Source organism: Anabrus simplex, chromosome 1, assembly GCF_040414725.1.
Source record: "Anabrus simplex isolate iqAnaSimp1 chromosome 1, ASM4041472v1, whole genome shotgun sequence".
NCBI classification, from domain to species: Eukaryota; Metazoa; Arthropoda; class Insecta; order Orthoptera; family Tettigoniidae; genus Anabrus; species Anabrus simplex.
The window spans coordinates 253,848,599-253,860,786 of record NC_090265.1 but is presented as its reverse complement, the minus strand read 5'-3'; the positions used below and the strand labels follow the sequence as shown (position 1 = coordinate 253,860,786).

General features: G+C 37.9%; 1 protein-coding gene across 1 annotated transcript in view; it reads left to right on the top strand.

Annotated features, from left to right (window-relative positions):
• The window catches only part of LOC136862913 (probable cytochrome P450 304a1), a 65,537-nt gene that overhangs the window by 38,039 nt on the left and 15,310 nt on the right, over window positions 1-12,188 (top strand). The window contains exon 6 of the mRNA XM_068225812.1: window positions 3,536-3,716. Within this exon, the coding sequence (XP_068081913.1) occupies window positions 3,536-3,716 (181 nt within the window). The remainder of the gene's footprint in view (window positions 1-3,535; window positions 3,717-12,188) is intronic.

Below are 12,188 nucleotides of genomic sequence, written 5' to 3'. Positions count from 1 at the left end.
GCCCTGTGAGCATAACTCACCAGTTTCAACTCTAGAGCACAGCATTATTATTATTATTATTATTATTATTATTATTATTATTATTATTATCAATAAACACAGATAAAAAATCATGAGAATATCACTATCATCACAAGCGGTTCCAAATCACAATCACACCGGTACTTCGAAAGCTTAATGGTGTACAGAATAATCACCACAAAGCACAAACCAGCATCACTGCACCCATTCAAATCTTCCGCACAAAAATGAACTCGCTCACTGCTCCCAACCCTCATGAAACGTAGGATGCAAGCCAAAGGACTGTGTTACTTCACCTTTGCAGTTTCAATCAACACTTATGGTCTCAAATGTTACATTTCATTGTCATTCATTATTATTTTTTGTCTTCAAATATAATTACAAATAGGACAAACAAGGTCATGAATTATTATTTAACTAGCTGATGTACCTGTGCTTCACTATGGGATTCTCAGAAAGACTGTCTTTGTGGTTTTCCTAACTGAAGTCAACTTAGGCCATTACAAAAATGTCACTAGGAATGTAGCAATTAAAATCAATGTTATCATATAAAATACTCAATCAAATGCAGAACCGCACATTTTTCTCACTTTTAACGAACAGTACTACGCTGCCGATCTAACAGTCCAAAGTTCCAGTGCTGGAATGACCAAGCCGCAGACAGCTGTGAACACTCCTCTGCCATTATTCCGTTAAATATGTACGCTGATCATTCCAATCAGTGCCTCAGAGTAGGGATTGCATAGCTCGAATGCTATGATGAACCAGAGGAATGGTATGCTAAAGAAGAAAGTTATCTAGCTCCCTAGCTACCTCCCGCCAATATTAAAGCAGGCTGTTATACTCGGTACAGCCGGGCAAGTTGGTCGTGTGGTTAGGGGCGCGCAGCTGTGAGCTTGCATCCGGGAGGTAGCGGGTTCGAACCCCACTGTCAACAGCCCTGAAGATGGTTTCCATTTTCACACCAGGCAAATGCTGGGGCTGTACTGTACTTAAAGCCAGCTCTGCTTCCTTCTCACTCCTAGTCCTTTCCTATCCAATCATCGCTGTAACACCTATCTGTGCCGGTGCGATATGAAGCAAATTCAAAAGGAAATACTCTGTATACAGCAGTAATCCCATATATCGGAGATGAGTGGCAACAGAAGACACAAAGCACGACAAACAATGGTCAATTTAATGTTATTGTTGATGAATGTTATGAGCTTTCTCTATTGTAGGCCTTCATATTTAGTTTTCTTTCAACTCTGTGATATTGAGGCGTCTTACAAAATTATTTATAGCATAGACTGTAGTTCCTTATTCCCCGACTTTACATACTTTATTTTCATTGAAATGCTGTTTACCCATTTTGTGTCACTTGGCTCTGAAATGGACTTAGCAACAAAAATCCAAATTCATGAATATCTCTGTTATCATAGCTGGTACGGTAAAAATGTATAAGACATAAATGATCAAAAATTCAACACTGTATAACTTTAGTTATGTCGTATTTGTCGATAGGACCACTAAAAAGAAAAATACTTGAGAATTAAATTTCAACCTATACCCTAAACTACCAGTTCATCCCATGACAAGACCTGCCATAAGGCAGAATACCTAGATGACGATGATAAACTACCAGTTCACTCAGCGTGAATAAAATTATTTATGGTCTAGATTTCAGCGACTTAACTTGCATACTGATTTTCATTAAAAAGGTCCACTAATAACATAAATATTTGAGAATTAAATTTTAGGTCTTCCCCTAAACTACCATTTCTCTCAGCGTGAATAAGATTATTTATAGCGTAGATTGTAGTGACTTATTCCCCGACTTTGCATACTGGTTTTCATGAAGATAGGACCACTAATAACAAATATTTGAGAATTAAATTTTAGGTCTTCCGGTAAACTACCATTTCTCTCAGCGTGAATGAAATTATTTATAGCCGACATTGTGGCGACTTATTTCCCGACTTTACATACCAATTTTCATTAAATTCTCTTCAACCGTTTTCTTGTGATGCGTGTACATACATATATGCAGAACAGACAGACAGATTGATAGATAGACAGACAGACAGAAATTACAGAAAATTAAAAAGTGCATTTCCTTGTTACAACGGACACGACCGACACAGAAATACCATCCTTTTTAAATTCTGAGTAATGTACAGACAAAACTCTTATTTTATAAATATAGGTGTCATTATATGCAGCCATGCTGGCGCATGCTCGTAGAGGGATTTGTGAAGATGCATTTACTCTTACGGACTCTGCCAAGCTTAAAGCCTCTTCCCGCACCTTTCGTCCCTCTGAAACTGTCCATTGGCATGCTTCCCCCTTACATCTCTCTCCGCTCACCCTCACTATATCCCGCTATCCTGGGACGGAAGCTTGAGAGTGCGTGTCTTACCTTCAACCTGAAAACATTTACCAGCAAACTGCATGCTAAAAGTCACTCATCTAAGTTTGGTATTACCTAACAGTCTTTCTTATTGATGAGAATTTACAGTTTTACAATGAAATATAATTTTCTTAACATTATTCGAGTCCAGTCAAATATTGAGAGAAAATAAAAACCCCTTTGATTCTCTAGGGAGGACATAGTCTGGGAGTCCTTATGGGCCAGCTGCTACTGTGTGTGAATAACAGTTGAGAAACTTTTCGTCTGCTGTTATTTTGTTAATATGTTGCTGAATGGTAAATCTCTTATCCCCTGCCATTTTCACTTCACATATTTTGTAGAAAAGAATTTCACCATCAATAGAAAAAATATCTTTCCCAAATTCCATAATTATTTATTTGAAATTAGCAGCCCTACTTGCCTTTAATTTTAGTAGGTATTTTAAATATGTATACCGGTACTGCAAATAAAAATCTAAATCGATAACAAAAGCTAACTCCACACACATATGGTTTCTGAGACACTTAACCAGACTGGGACTACTTGGCCAAATGTAATTTGTCCTGCTACCCTCACTTTCAACATCGCTCTTGTATTATTGTAAAACACATCCTGACTCTATGAGTGGTGCTCAGTCATTGTCAGTGGTTCACAAACTATAATATATTTACAGGAATCTATAGTGATGTTGGAGGAAATTTTAAAATCCTTTCTAATTTTATTTCAATTTGTAAATTGTTAAAATATCCAACAAGATTCAACTTATTTACAAACATTGTATACAGTAACAAATTAGTTTAATCTGGGAACAATGAAATAAAATTATATTAGACAAAATGTAAGAATACTGGCACATTCCAACATTCAGACATTATAATTAATATGAAGGGCACTACAAAACTAATACACTCCATCGTATTTCACAAAGCCAATTTTTTCTGCTCCTTTGTTATTTATAGAGTACTTAGAAGCACTCTGGCTGTTTATATTAAAATCTTGTTTAATCATTTTTCACTTATCCAAGATGGCTACTGCTCTTCACATCCATCAAAAGTGGCTTGCTGCTATAGAGTGTCTGTATTATGAGGATGAGACCATTGTATAATCTGGTGACTGATGTTTCAGATGACCAGCTCCTGTTAACAGCAATAGACTTCTTTTTCCCAGCAGCTACAGCTATTTCAACAACTCTTGTACAAGCCATTATATACATGATGCACTATCCTGAGATATGCAGCAATGTTCAAAAGGAGTTGGATACAGTCGTTGGGAGGAATAAATTGCCATCATTGAATGATAGACCAAGGTTTGTTTTTTACATCACACCATCTAATTCAATTTCACCCAACTTATGACCCTGTTTCATTCCACATAAAATAGTAAATAGGGTATGTTTTCTGGCTTGAAGGAGAGATAATAGTTAAGAGGTAATATTTTGTATTCAGATAATATTCTCTTTGTGACAAATAGAATGAACAGCGGACAGGAAATTGTAAGAATATACATCATCAAAAATGGAAAGCAAGGAATGAGGATAGAAATGTACTCAATGATGAACACTTTTTCAGGCTGGTTATCACAGAGGGAGCAGCAAACATGAAAACACAAAAGGAATAGGACAAACTCTTTACACAATGTCATCTTATCTCATTAATCCTGCTCTTTCATATCTGCTGTATTTTCTCAGTCTCCAATGGCTTTCTTTCTCCTTCCCAGTTTACTCAGACACATTCCCCATATCTCTGAAGAATTGCCTGCCCTGTGTGTTGATGCCTCTTTCTTGATGAAAATGAGAGCAGAAACAAGCTTCTGAGTTGCTGAGAAGAAATAAATAGAAAGAAGTAAAAGAAATAAAATAAAAGAAATAAGTTTGAAAGAACTGATACTGATTACAAAAGAACCCAGCTGTGTGGAGATGTAGAGTACATTTTTTTTTTTTCATTTCTCCCTCTGTCCACATTAGCTAGATTTGATTCCTGACTGTGCTACAAATGTAAAACTTGTTTAAAAGACTGGAGTAGGGTGCACTTATACTCAGGTAACATAATTGGCATTTTTCTGTCTTACAATTTAACATGGTTTTTGTTGCTTTATTTACAGATGAATGCCAGGATGATACCTAATGTCTATAACAAAATAACAACCAGTGCATATTAAATTATTATCAGTATTAGTTTTCCTAGATTGGAGAAAATTTATTCCACTCCATTTTACTACTCCTCATTCATTACCAAATTTACCATTCCAGGTCTTGTTGCCTTGTACATTCTTAATCATGTCCATCCATTGCAATCTGCAACTTCCTCAGCCTCCTCTTCCTTTCTTTTGTAATTCTATAGTTTGCTTTAACATTCTTTCTTCAGTTCTTCAAAAGCACATCAAAACCGTCTGTCTATCCAGCTATCTGGATGAATGGACATTTCTGCTTCCTGTATTGTTTATCATCCACATTACTGTTCATGCCTTGACTGTACATGTTGTCGTCAGCTGTAACTCGATCCGAGTATATATAACTTCTTCCGGCATACGTTGACCAGTTCAACTCAGTTTATGGGTGTGTTTGCGATGACTAAACAGACCAGTCCTGGCATAAAATATATGCCCACACAAATCACACTGAATGGATGGAGGAGGGCAGGGTTGTAATTGACGGAGTTTTCTTGCTTGTCGCTTGGTATCTTGATGTCTGCAGCATTCTCTTTCGAACAAGTTGACATATCTATACCAGTTGTCTTTGTGATGTGTTTCAGCTCGTCCTTAAAACACTTAAGAGGGGCTCCATGAGGTCTACTGCTGGAGCAAAGTTTGCCATAAAGAATTTGGCAGGGAAGCCTGGTATCTATACCCATGCGGTGAACATGGCCTAACCATCTCAGTTGATGAGCGATGATTGTTGCCTCAATTCTATTTAGCTGTGCTTTGTTGAGAACTGCTGTGTTGGTCACATAGTCCTCCCACTTAATATTCAAGATGAAGCTCATTTTCTGTTGGTGGAAGCGCTCAAGTTTTTTGATATCACAGCGATAGAGGGTCCATTTTTCACAGCCATACAGCAGTGTGGAAATGACAACAGCTTTGTACACCGTGAGTTTGGTATGCAGTTTTAGGTCGTTATTCATGAGGACTCTGTGCCTTAACCATCCGAATGCTGCATGAGCAGCCCCAATTCTTTTATCAATGTCTTGTTCGCAGGTACACCATTTAGACAAGATGCTTCCAAGATATGAAAAGTGATCAACCTTTTCCAGTGTTGTATCTAAGATGGAGATACTGAACTCAGGAAGAGTTAATCCTGGGACAGGTTGTGCAAGTACCTTCGTTTTTTTCACATTAATGGCAAGACCAAAGCGATCACATGCAGTTTTAAAGCAGTTGACTGACTGATGTAGTTCTGCAGGTATTAGAGCAGGAGATGCGGTGTCATCGGCATACTGCAGTTCTGTCACCCAGGTAACCAGAGTACGTCTTTGTGAGCGAAGTCTTGCCAGATTGAAAAGGCCTCCATCAAAAAAAAATTCAATATCCATGCCTAAGTTGTTTGCAGATGATTTATGCAGCATGGCAGCCATATACAGTGCAAAGAGTGTAGGAGCAAGCACACAGCCTTGTTTCAATCCATGAGTGATTGGGAACGAATCTGATACTGAGTTACCATGAAGAATCTGTCTAGACATGCCATCATGAAGAGCTTGAACCAATTCCACATAACGTTCAGGACATCCAAAATGTCTTAATACTTTCCACAGAGCAGATCTTGGTACTGAATCAAAGGCTTTTTCCAGATCATAAAAACTAAATACAGAGGCTGCTGTTGCTCTCTGCATTTTTCCTGCAGTTGTCTAGCACAGAAGATCATATCTGTTGTGCTTCTGGAGGCTCGGTAATCATACTGAGACTCAGGCAAAATCCTCTCTGAGATAACTCAGAGCCGGTTTAAGAGAATTATTGCGCTAATTTTACCTGCAATTGACAAAAGCGATATACCATGGTAGTTCCCATATACACTGCGATCACCTTTCTTGAAGATAGCAATGATGGTAGCATTCTTCAAGTCATCAGGTACTTCTCGAGTTTCCCAAATCAAGAGGATGAGTGTGAAAAGTCTAGTCTTCAAGAGTATACCTCCATTTTGTATCAGTTCCAAAAGGATGTTATCAAGACCAGGAACCTTTCCTGGTTTTAGTTGATTGAGTGCTTAGGTGAAGCCTCTGTATGTAGGTGGAACTGCCATCCATGGTTGTTGGGGCTGCTGAGAGACATTACAAAGAAAGTCGTTAGCAACACTGGAGACATGATTTAGAAGTGCAGAGAAATGTTCCTTCCAACGCTCTAAAATTTCTCCATTATCAGTTAAAATGGTGGAGTTGTCAGCAGTCTTCAATGACCCCAATGAAGATCGAATTGGACAATGTACAGTGCAAAGAGTGTAGGAGCAAGCATACAGCCTTGTTTCAATCCATGAGTGATTGGGAACGAATCTGATACTGAGTTAGCATGAAGAATCTGTTCAGACATGCCATCCTGAAGAGCTTGAACCAATGAGGACATCCAAAATGTCTTAATACTTTCCACATAGCAGATCTTGGTACTGAATCAAAGGCTTTTTCCAGATCATAAAAACTAAATACAGAGGCTGCTGTTGCTCTCTGCATTTTTCCTGCAGTTGTCTAGCACAGAAGATCATATCTGTTGTGGCTCTGGAGGTTCGGTAACCACACTGAGACTCAGGCAAAATCCTCTCTGAGATAACTCAGAGCCGGTTTAAGAGAATTCTTGCGCTAATTTTACTTGCAATTGACAAAAGCGATATACCACGGTAGTTTATGCCAGCATAGAAGTTTTAAAGGTCACGGGTATCAGATAGTCTTTGCGTACATGTTGTAGTAACTATATAATGAGTTACTTGAGAAGAAATAAACAAAAGAAGTAAAAGAAATAACTTTTTTTGGCTAGGGGCTTTACGTCGTACCGACACAGATAGGTCTTATGGCGACGATGGGATAGGAAAAGCCTAGGAGTTGGAAGGAAGCGGCCGTGGCCTTAATTAAGGTACAGCCCCAGCATTTGCCTGGTGTGAAAATGGGAAACCACGGAAAACCATCTTCAGGGCTGCCGATAGTGGGATTCGAACCTACTATCTCCTGGATGCAAGCTCACAGCCGCGTGCCTCTACGCGCACGGCCAACTCGCCCAGTAGAAATAAAATAAAAGAAAAAAAAAGAAATAAAGAAATAAATTTGAAAGAACTGGTACTGATTACAAAAGAATCCAGCTGTGTGAAGATGTAGAGTACATTGTTTTTGTTTTTTGGTACATCATTAATTTAGCCTTCATTGGTACATCTCTTTTTTCTGTTATTGATTCTATATTCTATGCCAGAGAACACTTCCAAATAGTATCCAGCTAATTTCTGTATTCTAGAATTTTATTAATTCACTAGCTGTAGCACCCAGCGCTGCCTGGGTACTGTTTTTGAATGTTTATTTTTAGCATTTGTATTACCTGTCAATTAAGTGTGAAATTAATTTTTGTGTATTTCTTTATTGTGACAATGATTGATATTTTACGAACTATTTTGTAGTTTTAGAGTTATTGTTATGTGTCTAATTTTAAGTTCTATTTTTAGATTACCAGTATTTTGTTTCATATTAAACTTTGTCCTTGTTTGCTAGTTGCTTTACGCCACACCGACAGAGATAGGTCTTATGATGACGATGGGACAGGAAAGGTCTAGGAATGGGAAGGAAGCGGCTGTTGCCTAAATTAAGGTACAACCCCAGCATTTGCCTGGTGTGGAAATGGGAAACCACGGAAAACCATCTTCACAGCTGCCAACAGTGGGATTCGAACCCACTATCTCCCGGATGCGAGCTCACAGCTGTGCGCTCCTAACTGCACAGCCAACTCGCCCCGTCTTTGTTCTTGTGACAGCCCAGAATGTCTGAGAAGTTTGTGATCCTTTCAAAGAAATAATAAAATAAAGTGATAACTGAATATTTATGTGGCTAAAGTATGATGTACACAATTCCAACTGTCATTGAGACTGTCACCAATAAGCCTAGTGACCCTGAAAACTGTGGATTCAACACCAGTATAGGTTGTTTTCAAATATTTTTACACTTCACTACTCCTCTAAAGTGCTAGGGGTGTTTTACCCACACTGTATTTTTTTTTCTTTTTTCAGATAGTAAGTGATATTTGTACCAAGTTTGGTTGAGAGCTATGCTGGAACATACATAAATACATACATCCATAATCTGAGATATTTTGGACATTATTTTTCATCTCTTCATGGCATCCAGAGTGTCACAGTTCACCTCAGCAACCCCAAAAACTATGGATTCGACATGAGCATAGGTCATTTTATATTATTTTTACATTTTACCCCCTTCCATAGGGGTGTTAGGGGTGTCTTACTTCCACAGTTTTTCAGATAGTACGTGATATGTGCACCAAGTTTGGTTGAGAGCTATGTTGGAACACACACAGAAACATCTGTAATCTCGGCAATTTTGAACATTTTCTTTTTCACCCGTGTTCACCCCCATGCCAATGCAGGCTGTACTTGGACTTAAACGAGATCCACAGAGTAAGAATTCATCTCAGCAACCTCAAAAACTATGGATTAGATATTATTTTCAATTATTTTTATGTCACCTCCTCCCCAACCCCTGTCCCTAAGGGTGATAGGGGTGTGTCTTACCAGAGTTGAAAACTAATTGAGTAAAAGTAATTGAATTCCCTATAATGATTGCATTCTTAGTAGTTTTTACTTGTAATCATTACTTTTTACAAAAAATAATATTTACTTGACACTTACCTCTTGAGATACAATTGTAATTGTTACTTTCTAGTAATTGATATACATCACACAGAAGCAGAAATGGGGAAAATAAATAATGATGAAGGTAACACAAGAACAGTAGCTTCACCAGTTCTGGATGAGGTACTTCCAGAGCTACCAATGACATCATATTTATTCCAACAATGTTCTTAAAATTAAACACAGGTACTCCTTCAAGTGCTCCTGTAGGGAATGCAAAGATGTACTTCCTACTAAAGAGGTCAAGACTTACAAATGAAAATTTTAAGAACCAATTATTTTAAGTTATTTTATTTGTATTTGTTTTATTTTAATCACTTTGATCACTGCAAGTCAGTAACTAAAATAAAAATGATAATAACAATAATAATTTCATGTGGCTAAGCTAGCCTGGTGCAGACCTTTAAGGTAGAGGGTCCATGGCATCTGCTGTGTATGGGTAAACTGCGTGTTATTGTAATGGAGGACGGTGTTGTGTATGATGTGAGTTGCAGGATGTTGTGGACATTACAAATACCCAGTCTCTGAGCCAAAGAATTAACAATATAAGGTTAAAAATCTCCAATCCAGCTGGGATATTGAACCCAGGGCCCTCTGAACCAAAGACAACTACACTGACCATTCAGCCAAGGAGCCAGACATTAAAAATGATGGGGGAAAATAATTTCAAAAGTTCCAAGCTATCAAGTTTAGTCTCACCTAGTGATGATAGCCACTTAATATCTATATGCTAAAAAGAACTACACAAAATGAATAATACCTTTTCTTGCAAATTTTGGTATTGTTACAGCTCCATTAAAAAAAACAATGTCAGTAATTTCCATGAGACGTGTTTTGTAAAGTAATTGTAATTGTAATTTTACTGATTACTTGTTGAAAAAGTAGTGTTTTTTTTTTTTTAATGCTATTTGTCCGGGGTGTCGACCTATAGAAATCTTTTGCGCCTACTTGCACCATGTCATATGAACCTGCGTGTAATTGGAATGGAGGAAGTGTGGAGTGTTGAATGTGAGGAAAGGAACGTCAAGGACGACACAGACACCCAGTCTCCAGGCCAGGAATATTAATCATTTACAATTAAAAACCCCTGACCCAGCCAGGAATCGAACCTGAGGCCGCCGGAAAACAGTATTCCTTCAGTATTCCTTTTCAGATAGTAAGTCATATGTGTACCAAGTTTACACATACATCCATAATCTCGGTCATTTTGGACATTCATTTTCATCCCTTCTCAACCTCCATTCCAACTGGGGTTGAACTTTGACCATCAAGAATGTCACAGATCATCTCATCCACCCCGAAACCTGTGGATTCAACACTAATATTGGTTGTTTTTTATTACTTTTACATTTCACCACGTCCCCTGGGGGTGTTAGGGGTGTCCTACGCCGACAGTATTTTTTCAGATAGTAAGTCATGTATGTACCAATTTTGGTTGAGAGCTATGTTGAAACATACACACATACATCCATGTACTCAGTCATTTTGGACATCTTTTTTATCCCTTGGACTTTAACGAAATCCAAAGTGTCACTATTCATCTTGGCGACCCTGGAAACTATAGATTTGACTCTAATATCAGCCATATTTGGTTATTTTTATATTTCACCCCCTCTCCTAAGGGATCTAGGGGTGTCTTGTCCCCACAGTACATATTTTTGCTCCAGGTAGTAAGCCATATTTGTACCAAGTTTGGTTGAGAGCTATGGTAGAACATACACACAAACATCCATAATCTTGTTCATTTTTGACATTTTATTTTTCCACCCCTTCTCATCCCCCCATGCCGATTGGGGCTAAACTCGGACTTAAACGACATCCAAATTGTCACTATTCATCTCAGCTACCCTGGAAACTATGGATTCGACACTATTTTCGATTATTTTTGTATCTCATCCCATCCCCCCCACCAGGGGTGTTAGGGATGTCTTACCTCCCCACAGTGTTTGTCTCCAGATAGTAATTCGTAAGCGTACCAAGTTTGGTTGAAATTGCTCCAGTGGTTTAGGAGGAAATGTGGAATTTACATACACACATACATGTATTTTTATATCGTCATTACACCAGCGAAAACCACTATGTGATAATATTTTTAAAGAATTACTGACCCACAGCACATATACTATGTAGAGCAAGAACATTACCAGCCAATGTTCTAAGCTAAAATATTTCACGTTGCAATTTTTGCAGGCACAAGTACAATATAAATATAGATTCCCTAAGTACTAGAAGGCCTTCACATCTTCAGTATTTTTTTATTTCTGATTTTTATACCTTATCTTTCTTCTCTCTTTCCTTTTTTCATCATAATGATTATTATCACTAAATCTTCCTCATTTACTACGTCAAGCTACTCTTGGCCTTTTGCTTCATCCTTACTCCAAATCACAATAACATTTCATTTATTCTTCTAATTCCATAAGCTGTTATTGCTGTCCTCCTTATATCATCAATTGCAAGAGAAAAAGTGACAGTACTCTCCCCTGTCTTAGTCTCTGCTCAATGTCAAACCACTTTGCCTTGTCCACTTGCATCTTGACACAACTGCAACATTTACAGTAAAATACCTGCTTCTAATATTCTTGTGGTATTCATAAATATTGTGTTGAAATTTATCTTTTATTATGTCCTATCTGGTCCTACTTACTACCATCCTTACTAAATGGTTGCAACTGCATTAAAATTCTTTGGACCAACACCAATGCACTAAATAAACCCTTAACCTTTTCATTCTGGCAAAGCAAGAGCAGATGCGTGGCATCGAGAACAAGTGCTGACACTGACTACCACTACTCGCTGTACAGGATACTTTCTGCTCTCCATTATCTTACTCGCATTTGTTCACGTAGTCAAGACACGACAGGTTGACTGTTACAGAATATATGTATAGTTCAGTCAAATATATTTGCACATGTATTAATTAGCCATTTTCATTCTTGCAAAGCTTCCCATCCT